The sequence below is a fragment of the Vicugna pacos genome, chromosome 2, assembly GCF_048564905.1.
Source record: "Vicugna pacos chromosome 2, VicPac4, whole genome shotgun sequence".
Taxonomy (NCBI): Eukaryota; Metazoa; Chordata; class Mammalia; order Artiodactyla; family Camelidae; genus Vicugna; species Vicugna pacos.
In genome coordinates, this window is record NC_132988.1 from 116,908,881 (window position 1) to 116,933,200 (window position 24,320).

A 24,320-nucleotide genomic window follows, 5' to 3' on the forward strand; every position below is an offset into this window, starting at 1 on the left:
CAGTGAGCTCAGTCCTCCAGATTTCTCCAGGATCAGTTTATTGTTGAAACACACTTGCTTAGGAAACAACTTCCTGCCTTCGCACTGAGTCATGTGACCACGGTGCAAACCTGAGAGCATCTCAGACCACGCAGTCAGGTGGAGGATGAAGGGGATCAGAGAGAGCTGTTCTGTGGTGGGGGGGGAGTGTCGGAGGGAGTGAGGCGATGTGTAGACACTGTCCAAGCCTCTTCCCCAGGGTCCCAGTCAAGAAAGTCTTCCCGAGCTTTGAGAGGTGCTTAGAAGCAAGAAACTGCCCGAGGCAATGTCAGGAGAACTCTTCAGGAGGTTTAATGCTCTACCAAGCCGGGGAATTGTACCGAGCTGGGGAACTGGGAGAGAACAGGGCTTCAGGGCTTAAGCATCCTCCCCGGAGGGGAGAGGGGATGGCAGGAGGAAGAGACCCAGCCTCCCCACACCCTTCCCCCTGACCCGGCCCTGCTCACTCCGGGCTTCCTCGGCCCCGGGAGGGAAGGTGCAGCTAAGGCCCGCCGGTAGGTGAGGGGCTGTGGATGGTGAGAGCCTGGGCGTAGAGTGGGGACTCGGGCTAGGCTGAGGGTGTGGGTCCTGTCTCCGCCGGTTACAGCCTGTGTGACCTTGCCAAGTCACCTACCCTCCTGGGGCCGTGAGAGATCAGCCATGTAAGAGGAACACCCCCGTTACCTGAAGGGGAAGAACAAATCATGCCGTGTAATGACAGCTTTAACCATGTCGGCGGCTCTTCCACTTGCGCTCGCTCTCTCTGATACCACCTGTTGTCCTTGGGTTGCAGAGACCGTATGAAATCCACTCGGCCACGCCCATCGACGAGGTCCTCAACATGTTCAAGGTGGAGCGTGTCCACTACTCGTCCACGTGGTGCAAGGGCATGGTCGCCCTGCTGAAGAAGGTAAGGGGGCAGCCGCCAGCCCACCCGGCCAGGGAGCTGGTCCCCGGGTGCAGAAACAGGCACGCCAGCGAATTAAGGAGTGAGAGGACGAATGGCGTGACAGCGGGGGAAATGATAATGGAAGCAGGGCTCTGGCGCCTCATCGTCCGCTCTCACCGTCTCGCAGGAAGACCGCAAAGCCCCTGCTGGACAGTGGGGTGTGGCGTGGCGTCCTGTCGGCGACAAAGCCCTCAGGCTCTTTTCACTCTGCTCCAAGCTCTGAATAATTAGAAATACTTAATGCACGTGGTTCCTTAAAAATTTTATAAATAGTCTTTTAACTCACTGAGCTTTAAGAAATTGGGCATCTCCTGACTTTTTCCAGGAACTATTGCCGTTAGAATAAAGCAGAAATTCTCCAAGTGTGGTTCCTGGACCAGCATCACCTGGGAGCTTATCGGAAATGCCGATCCTCATTTGGAATCTGCAGACCTTCTGAATTACAAACTGGGGCGGGCCCCTTGTCTGTGTTCTGATAAGCTTTCCGGGTGCTCCTAGGGCGGGCTGGAGTTCGCACAGGCCGTGGTCATGGCGCCCTCCTTCCGAGGCTGGTGTTCAGCTAAACTCACTCGGAATCTTCGAAGACACAGAGTCGAGCCTTGCATGTGGTTGGCACCAGTCACCTTTAATAAAAGAATGACAGCAGCCAACACTGGTTGGGGGAACGTTAAGTTCCGGGCCACGCAGCGGCCCTGCTCACTAAGTAAGGCCTGCGAGCGGAGTGCTGCCATTACCCCCACAGCAGAGATGAGAACACTGAGGCTTAGAACACTGGGCTGTTAGAGGGCAGGGGAGGAACTGAATCCCAGCTCTCCACACTGCGGATGTCAGCTCTTAATCCCTGCACCACTGTGGATGACTTGTGGGATTACTCCTGAGTTAAATTGCTATAGAGGAGATTCAGCGCTTGGATTTGGCCGTCAGTGGTCCTGAACTCCAGCTGCTAATGGAATCATCTGTAGTCCCTACACACGCCAACACCTTCCCGTCCCGCTCACCCAGGGAGTCAGGGAGCTAGCTGCTGCCCTGAAAGGTGAAACCCCCCACCCTGCCCAGGGCACTGAGGTGGCGTCTCTGAATCTACATCCGTCGTCCTGGGGCAGCCCCTAGAGAGAGGCCACCAGGATCATCAGCAGGTGGGACCCTGCCCGGTGTCCCTCACGTGGTGTGACTCCAGCCCACTGGCTGTGGTGGCAGGTGGCAGCAGACTGGCAGGGGGCCCTGATGCTGGCCCGCACCTGCCAGCAGCTGGGTGTGGCATCCTGCCTTACCACATGCCGGGTGCTGACCAGTCCCCGTCGGGTGTCGTCCGAGCCATGAGCTGGAGGTGGAAGAGTTACCTTTACTCTTCCAGCTTTCCGAGGAGGAAGCGCGCAGAGCAGCCACTCACCCGGCTACCAAGTGGCCGTCCCAGGGCTGGACCCCAGCTTTCATCTTTAGCCCAGGTGTTCTTTGCACCGGATAATCCCCTCTGGATGCAGGAGAATATTGTATAGCTGTTTGTGTTCTTAACAGCATCACCCATTGTTAGCAGAAACTCTATTTGAGGAGAGGCCAAAATTGTCCCCTGGGCTACAAATGAGGGCCACTCCATCAGGCTGCAGAAGTCACCTCAGAGCTGTTCAGGGATAAATTTGATTATGCTTTTGTGTATCCCGTTACTGAGCTGAAAGTCCTGAAACAAGGTGGCTAATTCTTTTTATTTTTAATTGGAAGCCTCTGCAGACATCAGGGAGAGGTGACATGTCACAGGGTGTGAGTCCCTGAAGGGAGCACAGTGGTTGAAAATCTGGTCCCTGCCTAAGAGCCCCTGACTGGATGACCTTGGGCAAGCAGCCTGACCCCTCAGTTCCTGGCTGTACAGAGATGGGTGTAGGTGACGCTTCCAACCACAGCAGCCCAGACAGGGCATGACATTAATGGAACGTGAAAAGTAGGGGCACATTCATTTTCCCGCGAGTCCCCACTAATCTCGGGGAGGGGGTGCACCGCCCAAGCTAACACATTTGCCCTTTGCCTGCAGCTCCTGACCAAGGACCCCGAGAGCCGCCTGTCCAGTCTCGGTGACGTCCAGAGCGCACCCTACTTGGCCGACATGAACTGGGATGCGGTGTTTGAGAAGGCGCTGACACCTGGCTTTGTGCCCAATGTGAGTGAGGTCCTGTCCGGTGGCATGCCGCCCTCTGCAGGGTCCCCCGCCTGGGCGTGCAGGAAAAGCCTACAAGCTGGCCAGTGGGGCCCTTCCTGGTCATGGTCACTTGAGCACCAGAGGGATGAGTTTCACTAAGATTCAAGATGGATTTGAACCTGATTTCTGATGTCCAGCTGGGCAGCTTCTCTCCCTGGAGCAGGTCCTCGTGGGCACAGAACCTCCCATCTCTTACTGAATCACATCCGTGATGCACACAGGTCCGGGCCCCGGGGGGAGAGGGGCTGGCAGGAGCAGAGTGAGCCCTGCTTTCATGGAGCCAACTGTCCAGTAGAGAAAGACATTGGGCCACCAGTAAGTGTATAACCTGACTCCAGGTAGTGATGTGGGTGATTACCATGCACAGAAGAGCTAAGACAAACGAGACCAGGATGAAGGATGAAGAGGCAAGGGCTGCTCTGAGGTAGAGTTGGCAGAGGTCTGAACTCGGCGAGAGAACCAGGCTTGCAGGGACGGGACTGAGCCTTCCAGGCAGAGGGAACAGCAAGATTACATGCTGCCTCGGGGCAGCCAAAGCTTGGGTTTCAAGGAACAGTGAAAAGGTTTTATAGCAAGAGCTGAATAAAATAGAGAGAAAATAATAGGGAATGAGGGTGGGAGGGGCAACAGCCCGTACCCTGGAGGCTTCCGGAGGCCGGAATAAGGGTTTCAGACTATGTCCTCCAAACACCTGACTATTGTCTGCAGGGAGGTGAAACCCCATGGGAAACAGGTCTGGGGCGGGGGCAGGGAAGCTGGGGGCTGGGGTGGGCGCTGGTCTTGCATTTCCCCGGGAGTCTGCAGAACGCACTGAAGGAGGAGCGATCAGTGGGACAGAAGTCCTGGGCTACAGTCCAGCGCCGCCACCTCTGTGCTGTGAACCCAGTGCATATTTCTGAGCAGGGGAAGCCTGCCTTCTCCGAGTCCCCAGCCCAGAGCTGCCTCTGTCCGCCTCAGGGGCTCCCTGCCTCCTCACAGCCCCTTAGACAGCTGTGTGGAGACGGGTGCCCGAGGCTGTGACAAAGTGGCTGCTCAGCTACTGCCCTTTCCCCTCTTCCCACTGTAGGAGTCCCGGGGCTCTGCCTGGCCAGCTGTGGGCTCTCTGTGCGGGGCGGGTCGCCCGTGCGGCCTGTGCTCGCGGAGCACGTGCGTGTGCAGGCGCCGGCACAGTACCCGCTGAGTCCCTGGCAGTGAAAGGCCGCAGCACCGGTCGTCAGGGGGCTTGCAGGCCAGGGCAGGGCCCCTCGCGGGCGCTCTGCGGGCGTCGGGGCCGGGCAGCTCATTGTGACGGTGCTGTCCTGTGCATCGAGGCTGTTCAGCAGCATCCCAGGACTCTGCCCATGGGGTGACAGGAGCACTTCCCACTTGTGACACCAAAAGTGTCTCCAGACGTTGCCAAGTATCCCCTCCGTACAAAGGCACATGTGATAAACCAGGGCTGCGTCCTAGAAGGAGGCCTGCAGCAGCTGGAGGCTGGGTCCCCTCTGCTGCCTCTGGGATCCCCGGCGCACAGGCTCCAGGAGCAGGCTCATCGCCTGTTAACTGGGGAGAAGACGGGGGCCCCTCACGGATCTTGGGAGGAGCGACTGCCCAGGGGCTTCCAGAGGCTCCGAACAGGGCCTGACACACTGTGAGCCTCCGTAAATACCACCTGGGCCATTGCTGTATTAACAAACCCACTGGAGGGCTGTTCTCAGTTGCCTTCGCTGACTTCATGCAGAATGCACACTCTGGGTATGCAGATAGAGATGCTTGCATTCTCCGTGTCCTCCTCTGCCAAGCTCAGGCCAGATCGATGGAGCCCAGGGATCTTGGTGCAAAGTGTCTAATGAATTCTTCCCCCGCCTCGTCTCAGCCTCCCCAGGGCTGTGTGCAGATGTCCTGGGGGCCACGTGGAGCCAACATGTGGCATTATCTTTTAGGACAGCTACCTGCCTTTGCAGCCATCCCCTGCTGCCCCTCTCTAGCTCCACTCAACACACACACACACACACACACACACATACATACATACGTGCATACTCACACAAACACGCGCGCACTGGGCCCACACCCAGCCACACCCAGATGCCGACAGTTGTCCCCTCTGGCTACAGTTTCTGACCTCCGTATCTTTGCACACAATGCTTCACCTTCCAAGGACGCCCTTCTTGTCCGCTTGGAAATCCCCACCTCTTTCCAGACTCAGCATAAAACACAGCAGCTGGTCCATGGGAGGGTCTTGGTAACTGCCTTCTGGATGAGGAGCAAGCTCAGACGTTGCCTCCTCTGGGGACCTTCCTGGGCAGCCCCTCCGGCTCCTTCCCTGCAGTGAATCACAGCCTCACTGGTTCCCCAGGACAGGCGCCCGGGTCTGCGTTAGCAGCCAGTACCATTCTGTTACAATGTACCTGCCAGCCGCCGGAGAGCTGCAGAGAACAGGGGCCCTGCAGCGTTGGCTGAGAGAGACCCCAGAGCAGTGGGTGACCCTAGAGGCCACTCGAAGCCCTCGGTGTGTGCTTGTCACATGGGTCTGGATGAACTGAGGGTAACAGTCAACAGGGTTGAACATGTTCCAAAACTCCTCATAGAAGCCCCACAGCGGGGAAGGGGGTCCTGTTAGTTCTCTCAGCTTAGCTGAACAGTGTCGGGGTGGGTGACCGGCCACCAGCACTCAGGGAGAAACTGGCTGAGCCAGGACTTGACCTCAGGTGGTCTGGACCCGGAGCCTGCTTCGGAATGAATGAATGAATGAAAGAATGGCAGATAGATCAGGCCAGGAGAGACGGGCCTGAAATCTGACGTGTTCATCGGGAGAGGGTGAGTGGTGGGGGACAGATGTGCCGCGGGGGAGAGGGGAACGCCGGCTGAGTAGCAGAGGTTGGTGTTGGGGGGAGCCCGGCGCAGGCAGGCAGCTGTCGTTTCTGACAAACCCGATGGGACCATTCTGCTGGGACCTCTTCTCCAGGGTGAAGAAAGGAAAGGGGAAAGGACGTAGTGCTGCCCCCAGCAGCCCACGAAGGAAACAGCAATAATAATCACCGCGGTTAACAGCTGGCGGTGCCCCCGGGGCAGGGGCAGGGCCTGGCCTACGGGCTGTACGCTTGCAGGGCTTCTCTCATCTTCCAGTTATGGAAACTATGGCCCAGAGAGACGGGGTGACGTGGTGGTGAGAGGAACAGCCAGGCCACGCCCCAGTTCTGTCTGCAAAGCCCTCCTTCCTCCTGCCGCGGCCGTGACAGGACTGGCTCATGTCCGGGGGTGGGGCAGGCTGGCCAAGGCAAGTTTGATTGCAGGTAGCAAGACCCTCACTTCACAGTTGGAGTTTAAGACCAGGACTCCCACGGGAGACGGCTGGGACTGCAGGGCAGCAGAGGGAATGGCCAGTCATTGCAAGCCTGCCAGGGACCAGGCAGGACCTGTTCCAGAAGCTTCACAGATACTCAGTTAACACTCATCAGTGCTCTGAGCCTGCTGCGTTTTACACAGCTGGGGAAACTGAGGCAGAGAGAGGTTCTACATCTTCCTCGAAGCCACACAGGTGAAAGGTGAGGATGTAGGACTCAGTGGCAAGGCTGGCTGGTCCCCAGAGCTGTGCCCAGCCCCCTTCTCCCTGGCTCCCATCCCAGCAGGAGCGGGGACATCCCCTCAAGGACTCACTCCCTCACCTGGCCCTACGTGAAGGGCTTTATTCATTTGTCTAATTTCCCAAGAGGGAGGACTTCTTATCCAGACTTTACGGAAGGTGAACTGAGTCCCAAAGAAATAAAGAATTTGTCCAGGGTCAGCAAGCAGAGCTGGGCTTTTTTTCTGTGCCCCTTCAGAGCTGTTGACCTTATAATCACGAGACTGAATTGCCTGAGCGGGCTGGTGTCCTGGGCTGGGTCTCCGGGGAGGGGGAAGGGCCACCTGGGACAAGTCAGGGAGCCCCATAGTGCTTCTGACCAGAGTGGCTGGAGCCCGGGCTGGAGCAGGGCCGGGCCTGGGGGTCAGCTGACCCCAGCTGCAGGGGAACAGGGAGCCAGGATTGGGAATTGGGTAGATTTGGGACAGAAATGGCGTCTTTAAATGGAATTTTTAAAAATGTATTTCTATAAAAGCTAGGAATGACATAAGAAGGGGTGTAGAATAAAATAAGTGGAAATACCAGATTGGAAAGCTGAACTCCACCTCCTGAAATGAACATACATAAGAAGATTAAGGAAACGGATGATCACAGGCGGGGTTGCCCAAGGTGGGCAGGTGGGCGGGGATCATGGGGGTCAAGGAATGACTGACGTAGGCAGCAAGCACGCATCTTTGTTCATCATCAGGGAAAAAAATGTAGCTGACGTGTCCCAGAGGGGTAGTTAATTGTTTCTTGTTGAAGGAATGATTGAAGGAATGGATGAAAGTGCAATTCAGTGACCGGTAGAACAAAGACACGCCATGTTTTCTTTTCCACCTCTTTTCAGAAAGGAAGATTGAACTGCGATCCTACATTTGAACTTGAAGAAATGATTCTCGAATCCAAACCACTTCACAAAAAGAAGAAGAGGTTGGCCAAGAACAGGTCCAAAGACGGCACGAAGGACAGCTGTCCTCTGGTGAGAGCCGTCGCGGGAGCAGACCCGAGTGAAGGGAATCCGATGTGCAGTGGATGAGGCTGGGCGAGGCTGCTGCTTCTCCCGATGGGGGCTTGTCACCTCGCCCTCCCAAACACCTTCATTTGCAGTAAATCAGATGCATCTGTGGAACAAGTGGCCTTTCGTAGCACAACACTGTGAAAGCATCACGAGAGGGACGTACGGAGCTCTCACCGTTCACAGCAGCACTGTTCCTAGTGCAGGAGCTTCCGTATCCCTAAGCAGGAGCAGAAGAAACAGCACTGCGTGACCTCAGCTCTGTGCCGAGTAGCCCCCAGTGCCCTTTGCAAAGGTTTTATGCTGGGGGGGCAGGGACTTTCGAGGGGCTCTGGGCACCTGAGCCTCTGTGGGTCCCTGTATTAATTCAGGTTGCCATCACAAAGTGTCACAAACCTGGGGGCTTAAAACAACAGATGTGTATTCTCTCACAGTCCTGGGGGCCAGAAGTTCAAAATCAAGGTACCGACAGAGCTCTGCTCTCTCCAAATGCTGTAGGGAAGGTCCTTCCTGGCCTCTCCTGGCTTCTGGTGGTGGCCAGCAGCCCTCGGCATCCTTTGCAGCTGCACCGGCCAGTCTCTTGCTCCATCTTCACGTGGCCTTCTTTTAAGGACACCAGTCACTGAATTTAGGGCCCACCCTTCTCCGGTGTGATCTCATCTACACTAGTTCCATCTGCAGTGACCCTGTTTCCAATTAAGGTCTCGTCCATCAGCCCTGGGGTTAGGGTTTTTACGTATCTTTTTGAGGGCACAGTGCCCGCGAGTGCCCCTTCGTCCATAAAAAAATACATTAAAAACGATCATTTCTGGTGACATGGATATGAAGATGTGCCATGTTGAATATAACTTTCAGCACTAAATGTTCACTTTTTTCCAACTGTGAGAGAAATGAAAACATCTTTGTAGTCCCTGAAAGTATCGGGGGCCCTCCGCTGTGCCTGTGGAGACTAAGGCAGAAGCCTGGGTGCACATTCATCAGGGCGCACAAGGGGGCAGGGTTCCTGCCCAGGCGAGCAGTACGCGCCCAGCATCCAGGCGGCCTCCGAGGTGTGTGTTACGGAGCGTCTGTGAGACTGACGGGCCTCGGCACCTGCTCTGAAGAGAATGAGCATCTTTGCACGATGGTCTTGACGTTCTCCCCCTCCCCCACTGTGCTTCTTAGTTAGTGATCAGGAAACCAAGGTCATGATTTTCTGTTCATATTCCATTTTAACATGGCTTTTCAATTGGATTTAATGGCTTAAAATGGAGATAAATGTCTTTGTCTGCCAGCTCCCCCAGCCCTGCCCATGGCACAGCTGCCTATATGATCAGGACTGCCCCAGCCACTTATCTTGTCCCCAGCCCCAAACGTCCATGGTCCCCTATAGGTCAGTCTCTGCGCCTTGTCGTCCTCTGGATGATGCTTTGTCACTGACAGTCCCCTCTCTGCTCTTTGACAGAACGGACACCTCCAGCAGTGCTTGGAGACGGTGCGGAAGGAATTCATCATATTCAACAGAGAGAAGTAAGTCCCTCCACCGGCATCCGCTGGGCAGAGCCCGTCTAAGAGCAGAAGGTCTCCCCGGGAGAATCGGGGTCCCTGGCCCCCGCCCCACGAAGCCAGCTGTGGTGCTGGGAGGGAAGCAGCAGGCGGCCCCCGCTGTTCTAACCCTGCGTCTGCCACGCGGCCTGAGCAAGGCACTCCCTTCACCTCTCTGGGCCGCAGGGGCTTCCCGGGAAGTGGGCGGTGGGCGGCCACGGCAGGTCGGAGCGGGCCCTCACGGGGCAGGCGCAGAGGCGGGCCCGCAGATGGCTGTGTGCCGAGCCCCGGAGTGGAACTACCCGGGACCAAGTCCTGGCTCTGCCGCTGCCAGAGTGGCCTGGGGCAAGTTATTAATGTCACTGAGCCCCGTGTACAGCAGTGACCAAATGGAAATCGCTCCCTTGCAGTGTGGCTCTTGTAAGATTCCGTGAGGCTGGGGGTGCGGATAGCTCAGTGGTGGAGCACATGCTTAGCAGGCACGAGGTCCGGGGTTCAATCCCCCTTACCTCCAGTGGAAAAAAAAAAAGATGAAACGAGGCTGTTGATACAATGCCCGGCACAGTAGGAGTACTCATGGAAAGGATGATTATTATTGTTGCTATTATTTAATGAGGGAAGGTGGTGTGGGCTGTGTCAGGACCCCAGCGTCACAGGCAGGCAGGAGACAGGGTGATGCTGTGTTGGGAGGGGCTCCGCGGGGCTCTGACCTGGCCGCACCACTGCCCTTCCAGGGGTTGCCCAGCAAAGGAAGCAAAGGCCCAGGCTTGGTCCCAGCTGCCCTTAGTATCTGGGAGCCCGTCTGCCTGAGGCTGGTTAGTCAGGGCGGAGGCTGGGGCAGCGGTGGGCTTGTGCAGCGGGCGCTGAAGCCCTGCGGGCAGGACTGACAGCGGGTCAGCCCCATTGGGCCAACACTCAACTCGGCCTTGGCCTTGCAGAGATGGTCAGATACGCTTCCCTCCTTCCAGGAGGGCCAGACGGGCAAACGCTGGGTTGACCCTTAGGCAGTCACCAATGTTCCACTGTTTCCGGTTTCTAGCAGCAGAGGGGATGTGTGCCATGGAAAAGGGCAGCCCAGGCAGTGGCTCCCACAGCAGGTGCCAGGCTCAGCCTGGATGTCAGAGAAGCTTCTAGAAGCATCATGCCTGGCTGAGTCCTGAGGATCGAGGAGGGCAAGGTGTGGCGGTCCAGGAACAAGGACAATACACAGAGGAGTGAGACAGCTGGGCAGATGCAGGGACCAAGAGCCGATTAAGAAGTTTGAATTCCTGAGCACGCATGGAGGTGGGCACAAGAGGTGAAGGACCCGGGACAGGGTTATTTAGATTTTGGCCCCGGGGCTGGTGGGCAGGGCAGCACCTCATTCCCAGCGAGGGAGGTGGCGGCCTGTCCTTTCTCCCGGGTGGCTACGGCTCAAGGGCCACTGGTTGCCCCGTTGGCCCAGACACACGCACCAAGCCACTGGAGGACCATGTTTCCTTGGTCCCCACTCTGGCCAGCAGAACGGAAAGGGCCTCTATGACACAGCCCGTCCGACTTGGGGCAGGCGAGGGCTTACGTGGGGAGTGGTTTCAAAGCTCATCGCCATTTCTCTGTGGTCCTGCCTTCTCTGACGCTCACGTCCCTTCCTTCCCTGCCATGGATACCCAGTCCTGGGAACTTCTGCCCAAATCAGCTTGGGTGCTTTGGACCAAAGTGATGGTGGGCTCCAGGGAGCCTTGCCTGGGGTCCTTCACCAGTTCAGGCATGTCTGTAGGGTCCTCAGAGAGTGTCTGGGTAGCAAACGTGAGCGCGTGAAAAGGCAGACGGGCGAGGAACCCAGGCAGTAGCGATTGCGTTGCGCGTTGGGCTGCACGCCAGGAGGTGCTTCCACCTGGAATCGGAAGAATCCAAGTTGCTTCCCTTTCAAAGAAAATGAAAATGAGAGATACCCCCCCGCCTTGTGTCGTTCAGGGGCTGCACCTGGCTGCTTTCAGCAGAAGCACCACCCTGCAGTGGCTTCAGCCAATTAGATTTTCTTTCTCGCGTGGAAGAGTGAACTGATTAGGAAAATGTAGTAGGACTGCCCAGCCGGCTGAGGACCCCTTTGAGAGCTGGGGTCATGGATTTTGAAGTGAGGCTGGCACAGTTAACAGGAGTTAGCAGAATAAAGAGAGGGTGGAAGTCATATTCCAGTCTGGGGGGTCAGGGATCAGCATATGGAAAAGAGGAGGCAGGGAAGAAAAGCGCTCAAGGTGGGAGCTGTGCACGGGTCGGACTGTGGTTCCCGCTCCCTCGTCCCTGCCTCTCTGCTCACCTGAGATACTCCCCGGTGGCCCTGAGGCTGACAGGCTACCTGTCAGAGCAGGCGTGCTGCGGCAAGTGCCTGTCCCCCAGCCTCTCCCCACCTGCCGTATCAGAGTATCCAGGTGGAGGGCTTGGTCTGAGCATCGTGTCGACCCCTCCATGTCAAACCCTACCCCTGCTCCACGATGTCCACGGGAAGGGACCACAGTGCATCCACCCATAACCCTCCCTGCTGCGGATTCTCATCTGCAAAAATGTCTGTGAGACGTCAGCGCATGAGGCTTGATCTGCCCGAAACCAAGCGTTTTCCTTTAAAACCAGGAAAAAAGTAGGCACCATTCATCCTGCACTCCTTTCTGCAATCCTACTTTTGAAGCACCTGCTGTGTTGGCACTCGAGTAGCTGGAAAAATTAAGTCAAGTATCTTCTTTCCGACATCAGCCACGCGGCCAGTGGGGTGAGAGTGGGGGATGCTGGGACGCTGAGCCAGGCTCCTCTTCCTGCTCCGCAGGGACCGCGCTGCCCTCTCCCGGCATCCTCCTGCAGTTTCGTCTCCCTTCATCCTCCACTCGCCTGGCTATCAGCTGGCAGCAGAGCGGTCCTGCTCCGGTGTGCCGTCCTGCTTGTCTCTGCAGGGGGTGCAGCAAAGATGGACCGGAAGGAAGTCAGTGGTCACAAGGGTACCTATGAGTATCTCCTGTGGGCAGGAGTTGTTAGCATTTAGAGTTGCTATGACTGTCACAGACTGAATCATGTCCGCCCCCCCCAAAATATGCTGAAGTTCTAGCCACCAGTACCACGGAACCACACCTCATTTGGAAATCGGGTTGTTGCAGATATAATTAGCTACGATGAGGTCATAGTGGAGCAGGGGTCTGTATTCTGACATGACTGGTGTCCTGTTAAGAAGGTAAGAGACACAGACACAGGGCGAGGGGGGCAGAGACTGAAGCGGTGCATCTCCAAGCCAGGGAACAGCAACGGTGGCCCAGGGCCACCAGAAGCCAGGAGGGAGGCCTGGGACAGTCTCCCTCAGAGCCTCCAGAAGGAACCAACCTTGCCAACACCTTGATTTCAGACTTCTGGTCTCCAGGCGGCGAGACAATACATGTCCGTTGTTGTGAGCCACTCGGCTGGTGGTGCTGTGTCACAGCCGCCCTGGGAAACCAGCACAGCCTCCTCCTGAATCAGAAGCTGCAAGAACGGGCCTGGGGGCCTGCATTTCCACATGTTCGTCAAACCGTTCTGGTGCCCAAAAGTTTGAGAATTTCTGCTGGAGACCAGTGTGCCCAAACCTTGTGTCCGCTGGTTGGTCCTGGGCTGAGTCACAAGAATCCTCATCTAAAACTGTGCCCGAGGACCGAGGGAACGAAACGTGCCCACCGAACTGAGAAGGTGCCTTGAGACTGAAAAACGGGGCAGGCAACACGATGTGTGTTGTGGGTGACTTACATGCGGCTCGGATGGGACATGAGGCAACGTGGCAGCGTCTGGAGCTGAACTCTGCACCTCCGAGGGGCCGTGCGGATAATTGTATAGTTAACCTAAGGTATGGGGGTGAGTGCTTAGAGATGGGGATTGCATTTCTAAGTCAAGGCCCTATCTGGTTTATGATGGGCGACTAGTCTCACGGGTGCCAGGAGTACGTCAGTGAAGGTCCTGAACGTTCTCTGGAGACTAACAGAGCACAGAAGCTATCTGGACCTGGTGATCATTAAAGAGTATCTACTAACTGCAAAGCCCCTGATGACAGAGAGGAGATTCATGGCACAGTACAGCCCCAGGCAGGGTCAGTGGGAGGACAGGAGGAGCTGAATGGGCCCAAGATGGTGTCTGCTGTGCTAACAGCCAGACGAACTGCAAACCCTTCAGCACTTCCTCCCCTTTGCCCTGGATCATTCATCTGCAATTCCAAGCCCTCTTGGGTTGAAGGATGCTACTGAAGGCTCCTACTCGCCCCTTCCCCGCACAGCGACATGTGTCTTGCCTGGACCAAGTGTGCTTCTGCAACTAGAGAAAGCTCTTGAGCAAAGAAAAGGTTCCCCTCCTCCCGTGGGACGAGGACGCTGTCGCAGGTGTGAAGTGCCAAGGGGACAGGGGCGGGACAACTGCTGTGTCAGCTCCCATAGAAGATTCTCATCCAGTCCTTTGACAGATGTGTCATAATCCTGGACGGGGACCTGGGGACACAGAAGTGGATCTAGCTGGGCCCGTGTCCTCGGATTGCCCGCAGCCTGCAGAGGAGATGCTGGTATGCAGACGTGCGCGGGTCACTGTGGGGATGCGGAGGAGATACCCTGGGTCTGACCTCTCTGGACGTCAGTTTCTAAACAGAGAACAAAATTAAAATGAGCTCTGCCTGATTTTGTGAAAGTGCAGCTATTGGCTAATGGTCTCAGCTGGCAGAAGGCCTCCGAGTCAGGTGGAATGTCTGCTTCCAGAGACTGGCCGGGACTTCCGAGACCTGCGCAGCTGGGTTTCCATCCATTTGAGAAGTGCACCGTGGGGCTTGACCTCCTATTTTTGGCCAAAGATCTGAGCTGGGATGATTTTTCCAAAAGGTCTTCTGAGACATGTGACAAAAGTTTTGCCAAACATTAGAAGCCCTTGGTGAGAAAGGGGTTTGAGGAGCTGAATTTTCTATCCGTGTCTACTCTTAAAGGAATAGAAACATTTAAAACTCACATGAACGCTACCTTTTGGAGCCCTTAAAAACATTACCTTTTAAAATTCAAATACTGCATGTGTCATAGTTAATAATACTATTAACGCTAATTGTACTTGCTTTTATGGTTTTAGAGCACGTTCCTTTAATCCAGGGTTTCTCAGCCTCGGCGCTATTGACACTTGATGACTGCTGACATCAATTCTTTGATGTGGGAACAGTCCTGGCATTGTAGGGTGTTTGGCAGAATCTGCGACCGCTGCTCATTAGGTACCAGTAGCACCTCCAGAGTTCTGACACCAAAAATGACCCTGGACACTGCCAAGTGTTCCCCAGCAGGCAAGTCACCCCAGTTGAGAACTGCTGCTCTGATCCGCCTAACTCATCATGTTTCCCTGAGATAATTACCACCGTCATCGCCATTCCCAAGCTCTTGCAGCCCTTACTTGGAATATGAAGGACTTGGAAGCTAATCTTCCATCCCCTGGATTATTGGCTCTATCTAACTCCGTGCGTTCCTCCGTTGTTCAGCAGGTGCTAATTCTGCATCCCCATTGGGTTGGGTACCAGGGGGACAGTGGGAGCAAGGCCCCCATTCTCATGGGGCTCAGATTTTGGTGGAAAGAACTCTGTGAGATGAAGGAAGGAGTTCTTTCCACAGTGGTGTCTTTGGGGTTTCTCTCCAGTGCCTCCTGGTGGGGCAGTGGCTTGCACAGAGCAGACAGTCATCAGGGCTCATTTTTATTGGGCCCCTGCTTGATGAGATTCAGTCTGAGCATCTGTCCTGCGAGCCAGTTACTTTTATCCCCTCCCTTTGCAGGCGAAGAAGGGCAGGCACAGAGTGGGTGGACAGCACCGGGCTAAGAGGCAGCAGGGAGGGTGGGGAAACACAGTCTGGCTCCGGAGCCCAAGCACGCATCAAAATGCAAAATGGCCCCTCCCTGTGCACATTTAACGTTGGGCAGAGAATAACCACGGCCCCTTAAACGCCATCTGTTGGTGAACCTGGACATTGCAGGTGCAGGATGGAACACAGTCCATCCAGAGTGTGACCCAGTCTGTCCTCACTCCTCCAAAGAAACACAGCAGCAGCAAGCCATGGCCGCACTCAGCTGAGGATGAGGGTGGGGGTTCTAGACGAAGACCATGACGAGGCCAACAGTCAAAACGTAGTTTGCTGACTCCATCTGCCCAGGTGGTTCCCTGGAGGATGCCAGCCTTGGAGGTCCCCAGGTCGTTACACAGGGACCCTCCACAGTGCCCTGGAGCCACTGAGAGCTGGGAACAAAGAGGTAGAAGAGTTCCATTCATCTCAGGCTTGGGAAGCAGGTGGATGGGTCAGGTCCTGGTCCTGCCGCTCTTGGTGGGGACCCTGGTGGGGCCCCAGCCCCCTGGAGCCTTGGGTTCCTTATTTGTGCCATCAAAGGCCAGGCTGTGTTTCAAAGGCTTCTTGACTTTACCAGAGTCTGTGCCGCTTGCAAAGAACTCTGACACCCTTCTTAGCTCATCAGCAACCCTCAGGGACAGAAGGAAGGGGTTACGCTCACTTTTCCCAGGTTAATCTGTAAAATGGGGAGAACCTTTCCCACTGGCTTTTTCCGCCGACTCCCAGAATCCAGCTCCTGAAGTCAAGCCCAGCACACTTACGTTCCCTCCAGTCTCCGAGATTCCAGGTGTGGTGCAGACCTCAGTTTTAGAGGTGAAGGTAAACAGGGCCAGCAGCTAACAGGAGAGCACCTCTGTGTGCTGGGCCTCGGGGCGTCGCCTCACCCAACTCTCATCACTGGCCTATGGGAAGGTGTCTTTAGGCCCATTTCACAGTCTGGGAAACTGATTAAAAAAAATAAAACTCTGACTGCAGTGGTGTCTCCCAGGCAGGCAGGAGGGAGAGGCCAGGCTGCCTTCTGGAAACCTTGATACGCAAAGCCAGGCTGCTTTTCCCAAGTAGCTGAAAAGGGCCGGGGAAAATCAGCTCAGTCACCCGGAACAGCAGGAAGAATTTCAGCCCCAGGTGGACGTGGCCTCGTGAAAATTCTAGCTCCATGAAAACTCTAAATCACACGGGAATCAGGGTCCTCTGTCAATGTCTCTCGGGTCTCAATCAAAGGAAATGGCAGCCGGGTTAAAGAGCAGGCTGATTCTGACATACTCATCCCAGCCAACAAAAGACACAGAAAATAAAATGCTGCCGGTTTTCAGTGCACTGAGGGAGACACGCAGACCCTGACAGGTCACCCCGAGTGGATGCAACCCCGTTTCTCTAAGAAGCACCTGCTGTCACTGGCCTGTCAGGCTCACATCACTGAAAGGCCCATCTTTGTTTCCCTTCAGTTTTCTCTAGCAAAAAAGAGGGGTCGTGACTTTTCATGTGAGTATTTATAGGCCTTCCTAAGTCCTCTGTGAAATGAGACTGTGTGCAAATTTGAAAATTACACGTAGGATCTAACGGTCTGTTTTGGAGGGTGGTGGTCGTGGTCTGATTTTCTCCCTGTTAACATATGAAACTCTCATTGCTTGCTGGTTAAATGAAATAGAGCTGTCTTTTTTTAGTATATTGAAAGCCTGTTATATGCCATCCGCTCTGCTTGGAGCTTTACATACAGTTACATTTTATACAAAGTAAATCCTCTCTACTACGTTGATTTGTAAGTATTAACTTCTGCAGAGAAGAAGTCGTTTGCCTGAGGCCACCAGTCGGTGTTTTATTAACAGCAGGGATTCCACCCCACTCTAGGGGGTTCTCCAGCCCATGTTTTGTCTACTGAACCACTCCGACTCTCGATTTTAACTTTTCCCAATCTAGAACCTTTAATTCAATTATCCAAGTGAAATGAACGAATGGTATTTCTAGAAATGTGTGTAAAAAGTGGAAGATAAACAGTATGATGTCCTGAAATAAGTGCTTAGGGACAACTGGTGACTTCTCTTCTGGTCCTTAACGTGGATTTCCGCTGCTTAGTCCAGCTGTAATCTTACTTACACCCAGGCTTCTTATGAGAAAGCCTTGGGCTCTCTGCCGGGGACTCCCCTGTTGTGGGGTGCTTTGTGTCTCCCCGAGGGGTATGTTGAAGTCCTAACCTTCAGTACCTATGAATGTGCCCCATTTGGAAATAGAGTCTTTCCAACAGTAATGAAGTTAAGATGATGTCACACTGGATTAGGGTGGACCCTAAATCCAATGACTGGTGTCTTTGTAAGGAGAGGGAGGTTGACAGACAGACCGAGGGAAGAGGGCCATGTGAGGATGGAGGCAGAGGTCGGGGAGATGCTGCCAAAAACCAAGGGACACCAAGGATTGCTGGCCACCACCGGAAACAGGGAAAGGCCTATAAGGTTGTCCCCCCAGAGCCCTGCTGACACCTTGGTCTCAGACTTCCGGCCTTCACAACCATGAGAGAATAAACTTATGTGGTTTTAAGCCACCCGGTTGGTGGTACTTCGTTAGGTGGCCCTGGGAAGTGAAGACGCCTGCCAGGGACCAGTGGATGGTCCATGTGCTGGGAGACTGGCCGTGCTGGCGCTTCGTCCAGCTCTCGATTTCTCCCAAATTTTAACCAAAGTGTAAGCCTGCCTATCGTTCTCAGAAAAGCTATTCTACAAATAAATAGTGCAAAACAAAAGTATACTCATTTTCAAAGTTTTGGCAATTGCTGCATAAATACATTAGTGGCAGTTTAATGAACTGAGTGATAATGTGCTTGTACCCCATTGCTCACATGCACATAGACACGGGGACGGCCTCTGGCTTAACGATGGCTGACTCATGATTTCTTTGACTTTATGATGGTGTGAAACAATACGCATTCAGTAGAAACCGTATTTCGAATTTTGGCTTTCGGTCCATAAGCAGGCTGACCACGCGGTCCAGCGCTCCCGTGCCGCTGCGTCGGGGTTGCGGGCGTCACCAGTCAGCCACGCCGTCAGGAGGGGAAACAACCAGGACACCTACCCAGAAACCACTCTGTTCTCTCACTTTCAGGACAGTAGTCAATACATTACATGAGATATTTCAACACTTAATTACAAAATAGGCTCTGTGCTACATGGTTTTGTCCAAGTAGAGCGGATGCAGGCGTTCTTTCTGGGCACATTTAAGGTAGGCTGAGCTAAGCTGTGATACTCGGTGGGTTAGGTGTGTTAAATGCATTTTCAACTTAGAATATTTTTAGCTTACAAGAGGTTTATCGGGTTGTGTGTGTGTGTGTGTAACGTACACCTGCGTCCCGTGGCTTAATCTGCACAAGCTGTGACTCTAGGGGTCTGGAGAGACAGATACCAGCGTAAACAGTGAGTCCCTGAGACTGTCACGGCTGCAGGGATGGAAACGACAGGCACACAGCCTCAGTGACGTGAGAGCCTCCTGGGGGGCTCGTGCACCCACAGGAAGTGCTGGGGGGCAATGTGACCCCAGAGTGCCTGGGCCCTGGGCTGGAAACCTTCCTTCCTTCCTTCTCCTGGCATGTCTTTTTTCCCTGCTCACCAGAGTCATTTTCTTTTACTGAAAACCAGTTCTTTCTACGCAGTGGAAGATGTGGGTACTGAGAGCTCCAGAGTCGACCCGCTCTGCCACTAACTCAAGAAAGTAGATAAAACAGGAAAAGACAAGAAGGGGAATGTTTTCCTGATCTCAAATTCAAGTATCCCAGGGAATGGCTCTGATTGGTCCAGCTTGGGTCAGGTGCTATTCCCTGGACCAATCAAATCTGGCTATTGGAGAACTCTGATTGGTGCTGCTTGGGTCATGTGCCTGTCATCCAGCTCTCGATTTCTCCCAAATTTTAACCAAAGTGTAAGCCTGCCTATCGTTCTCAGAAAAGCTATTTTAGTAGCTTTGAGAAGTAGCTATGAATCTGTAGCTATGAGAAGGAGATAAGGTTTATAAAAACACTGAAAAGGCAATATAATGACAGTCCACTCCCTTCCACTTGGAAAGTGAGGGTGAGGACATAAGTAAATAGAGTCCAGGAGAGGGAGTGGCAGAAGCTGAGGGCAGGGGGAGGCCAATAAGGAAAAGGCAGGTGGTCCCTCTCGGCTTCCTGTCTGACCTCTCTTCCTCTGGGCAGGTGGACCATGGTATCAGTACGGGGATGGGCACGCGGGACAGAGAGGGCTGCCCGTCCAGGTGTGGAGGTACCAGCGCTGAAGTGGACTCTGACTCAGGCCCCTTGGCCGTCAAAGAGCTCACTCCAATCTGCAGCCACAGGGTTTCCCCATGGATCTCTCTGGCCTAGAATTGGCCTGAGGCCATTATTCACCAACAGACCAGTGTCTGGACCTCCACGCTCCCCTCTCTGAGCCCAAATAGGCACAAACGTCCCAGTGCTGGTGGCTCACAATAGCCAAGGTTTGTTTCCTGCTCACACTGTGTGTCCACAGGTCAGCCAGGGGGTGCTGCCCCCACCACCACCCCCCTCCTCTCTCCAGGACCCAGACTGAAGGAGCATCTCTGGAACACCGCAGTGGCCATGACAGAGGGAACGAGACCTCGGGAGGACCTTGCAGGGGCAGTGCCCCAGCCCGATGGCAGCGCTTCCGTTCACTCACTGGCCAAAGCTGGTCCCACGGTTCCACCCAGTCCTGGGGAGCCAGGAAGCGCGGTCTTGCCGGGTGCCCACGGAGGGGCACGTCAGAATGGGTGGTGAACACCTTTAGTGACGACCCACCCATCAGGCCCCCACTCTCATGAGTGAGGGCCCAGCAAGCCTCATCCTTCGGCCAGACAGAAAAGGCCAGCCTCACCTCTGCTTCTAGAGAGGAGTCTGCCCGTGCAGGCGGGGGGCACACTGAGCTGGGGGAGCAGGGAAAGCCAAGCCCCCCATTTGGGTCTGACTCCCTTCACAAAGCCGTGTGACCTACCACCATTACTCACCCTCTTTCGTCCTTTTCTCGCCCTGAGGATGGGCGTTCTTACTTTCCATCTGGAAGGGTGGGCGTACGTATTAAGTGAGGAGGTGCTGAGTGGGAACGCAGTCCATAAAGCTCAGCCGCCGTCGCTCAGAAACCTGGGGCTGCCGGCTCTCCCGTTTTGCAGAGAGCTCATCTGTTTGCACACGGGTGTAGGAGGGAGAGGAGCGCTCAGTGAGATAACCCTCTGCGTTTTGCTGTATGGCACCGTGGTGGAGCTGAGCCCACCTGGAGAGTCCCTCGGCTAGGTTTCGCTCCAGGCAACAGCAGATAAAACAGACAGAACTGGAATGCTTCTGGCCAAAGGCTGTTACTGAGTGTGTGAGATAAGTGTTGCGTACAACGTGATCTCCCAGTAAGTGATGAGGCTCGAAAGTGGAACAGCCCGTCATCCTGTGTCTCGACTTAAGGAGGAGACATCTCACGGGAGACGAGAAAGCTGTTGTGTCGGTCAGAGCTGCAGAAGAAACGCTCCAAGGGCATTTGGCTTACAAAGCTGCGGGAATAAGGGCGTTATAGAGGTTTGTACAGTACACTGGGGCTTCAGCGAAGGCAAGGTGCTCCCACCTGGAGGCTGAAAGAGACGAGGAGAGGGAGGCCATCCAAGGAGAAGGCTACCTTATCGGAGCAGGAACCTTCCAGCGTTCCCAGCAGCTCAGGCCAACAGTGCGAGGAGGAGGCTGTGGACTTGCTGCCCAAACTTGACCTCTCTTGCTCCTCCTGATTTCTACCAAGACGCCCAGCTGGGAGCCCAAGGGCTTGGGAGCCCTTGATATGATTCCTACAAGTCAGACTCCCAGGCAGGGGAGCAGGCGGAGAGCCGACCTGGGGAACAGTGGAAGATGGTCAGCTCAGGCACCTTCTAAGAACTGAAGGAGTGTCCCTTGAGAGAGGAATTAGAATCATCTGAATAATTACGGGAAGCACACCGAAGGCCAGTGGGGAGGAGCTGTCAGGCAGCAGATTTCTCAGTCCCAATTCTATATGAAGGAGAACTTTCTAAGGATGTGAGCAGTTCCCACATGAAGTGGGCTGTCTTGGGAGGTGGGCGGTGGGTTTTGGGTCAAGACGCTGGGATGCCAGAGAAGGGATTCTTGCAGTGTACAAACAGTTAGACTGGGGGACCATTGGCTTTCTTCTCTTCAACATCCAACCCCATCCGCAGCCAGACAACCGTCACTCCATTTGGTGTGTGCCCTTCCAGAACTTTCTGGTAATGTCAACTCTGGTTTTTGATGGACCATAGAGAGGCAGCATACATAACAGCTAAGAGCACAGCCTCTGGAATCAGACTGCTTGGTTTTGAATCCTAATCCATGCTTGCTTTGTGACCTCGGACCACACACTAGTGCCTCGGTTTCCTCATCTGTAGTATGGGGCGTTCAAACCTACTTTAGCGGGTTGTTGTAAGGACCATTGAGTCACCAGGTGTTAAGCACTTAACAGCCCCTGCTCCATGGTCAGTCAGCACTGCCCAGGTGTTTGCCAGTAGTGGTAGTTACGTACGCGGCTGGCACACAGGCGGGGGGTATGATGGCAATTAAGTGCCGTGTCAGATATCAGCTTGTCTTAACTTTTTAACCAACACACATGCACAGGTACACACCAAATAACAACCCACCCCACCTCTCTTAGCCACAAAAGAAAAGCTCCCTGAGTGTTGACTCATGTAGTTTGTCATCCACAAGGGCTGTGAGCTCTCCAGTTCTGCCAGTGGTCACCCAGTTTCTGCCCAGCATGGACACCTGTTACCGCGTTTCACTGGGGCCAGCATCCTTTCCCCTCAGCGGGCTGAGACAGAGTCTGCCGAGCTCTGTGCAGACACGCTGCCGATGAGCGGTGGACACGTGCCTGGGCATTCACCCCTGCTCTCATCTGCCCATCCTTCCAGCACACCATGGCTGTGCACCTGCTCGAGGCTGGCCGCCGGGCTGGGTGCCGTGAAGCCGGAGACAACACACTGTGGCCCTAGCCCGGAGGAGGAGAGAACAATAACCAGGCCAGAGCCCTAGTTCCAGTCTTCAGTTCCATGCCCTGGCCTTCCCTGGCTTGCAGACCCCTGCAGATCCTGCCGTGACCTGTGGGGCTGGATTCCCGCCCCCTGAGCCTCTTGTCCTTTCTCACCCACTTCTGGCTCGGCCATTTCGTGTCTACCCCATTCCAGTACCCTTCACTCCGCAGGATCTTATGCCTTGATTTTCTGCAGAATCATCTCTGGTAGCCTCCTTGTTGGGAGATGTTCATCAGAACTATGGCAGGAAATTAAGCTTTACTTCCTGATCCTCAGTTTCTCCATCTGTGGAATGGGAGTATCTCCACACTGATCGACATCCTAAAGATGGCTGCCCTTCATAAGGTGAAGGTGCCTGTCGCAGGGCCCGCGGGTACCACGCCCTAGTTCATCTACTCCTGTAAGAAGGTGATGCTGGGGCCATGAGGTGGCTGAGGAAAGAGAGGCTTCAAGAAGTTGGGTGAGTTCCCCCAGACCACTCAGCCAGTGACGGCAAAGCTGGGGTCCTGAATGAATCCCAGATGACTCCAAAGCCTGCATTTCCCAACAGGCCACAGTGTCACTCAGTGATGCCACCCAGCTCAGGAGATGCACAAGTTTGAGAACCAGTCAAGTGATCTGAATAGGTGTGAAAGCTTGAGATGTTTTCCTTTTGTAAAGCGCACAGCACAAAGGAAAGCTGGTCCGTCTCGCCCAGGAGGCCAGCCTTCACCTCCAGATTGACGGCTACAGATCGATGTCAGACTTAAACTGACTCCATCCTCGGTGTGTGAAATAGCTTGATTGAAATTCGTTTGACTGCTCACCATTTTGTTTTATTCCTGTGTCGTGCTTGGCCTTTGCAAGTGCCTCCAGCCCGATCTATTAGGAATTTTAATGCGCCCTGCTCTCCTTGATGGGGCTCTCCATCACGGGGCGCTTCCTCCCAGTGTCTAGTGCCTGAGTTCGGGAGGGTGAGCGTGTTCACATCCGTCACTCAGAATTCCCGTCACAGAGCTGACAATTAATTTGATAAGCTGGCCGAGCAGATTAAATGTCCCTGCCGTCGCGGAGATAACACACCAATTTGCATCCGTAGACTTGGGCTACGTCTAGTGAGATATGTAAAACCTTTTTTCATTTCCTCCTGAATTATAGATTACTGGGCTCTGGGCGAGTCATGTAAGTGAGCTCTTGGGGCCAACCATATGGCTTCATAGCATTGTCTGGGTGTTTGGGTTCCTATCTGAGCAAAGTGAGCCTTTCTGATGCCTTCAGAGTGTGTAAAAGTCATTCCATCCTCTCTCCCTTCTAGGCTCAGATTGAATGCCATAGGATTCAGTGGAAAGAGCGGGGGTCTTGGAGACAGACAGCCCTGGGTTTGAACCCAGCCTCCCAGAGTGACAAGGCTAGTCGGTGGCAGACCGAGGGATAGGCCCAGACAGCCTGGCTCTAAGCTCAGGCCCTGAAGGCTGTGCCACACTGAGTCCTTCCTGCAGAGACTTCAGGACAGGGGATGTTCACTGTTTGCTCTCTGTCCTTCTTCCCAAACCTTCACGGTGAGCCTGGCACATAGAGCCCAGCACACAGGTAGTGCTGGTGGAAAGGATGAGTGGAAGGGGAGGGGACGGATGGGGTGGGTGGGCATTGATCAGATGGCTGGGTGGAATGCTGGGTGGAGGGATGGGAATAGATGGAAGAATGGATAGGCGGAAGGGTGGTGGGTGGATGATGGGTGGATGGGCAGATGGACAGTAGATGAATAGATGATAGTGGGGGATAGGTGTGCAGGTGGCTGGGTAAATAGGGGGTCTATGGAGAGGTGAATGATGGGTGGATAGTGAATAGGTGAAATGGATGGGTGAAGAGGTGAGTAAGTGGATTATCAGGTGACTGAGGAGTAGATGGGTGGGTGGAGGGAGGTACTGATGGTTGGTGGATAATGGATGAGGTCGATGGATGGCTGTGTGTACGGGAGGTGGGTGGGTGGATGAATGGATAATGGGTGCACTGGTGGGTGAGTAGGGATGGACAGGAGGGGTAGGGTTGGGACAAATGGTTGGACATATTGGAATGGATGGATGGATGTATGGGATAGATGAATGGCTATGTCAGTGGATGAATACATGGATAGACAGATAGGAAATGGATGGATGGGGGATGGATGTGAGTGGTTGGTGGGTGGCTGAGTGAGC

The 24,320-nt window shown here is 54.5% G+C and overlaps 1 protein-coding gene across 5 annotated transcripts in view; it reads left to right on the forward strand.

Moving 5' to 3' along the window:
* The window catches only part of STK32B (serine/threonine kinase 32B), a 310,710-nt gene that overhangs the window by 281,473 nt on the left and 4,917 nt on the right, over window positions 1–24,320 (forward strand). For all 5 annotated transcript variants that reach the window (XM_006216367.4, XM_031686033.2, XM_072946368.1 and 2 more), the window contains 4 exons: window positions 812–928; window positions 2,991–3,116; window positions 7,589–7,720; window positions 9,201–9,265. In XM_006216367.4, the coding sequence (XP_006216429.2) occupies window positions 812–928; window positions 2,991–3,116; window positions 7,589–7,720; window positions 9,201–9,265 (440 nt within the window). The remainder of the gene's footprint in view (window positions 1–811; window positions 929–2,990; window positions 3,117–7,588; window positions 7,721–9,200; window positions 9,266–24,320) is intronic.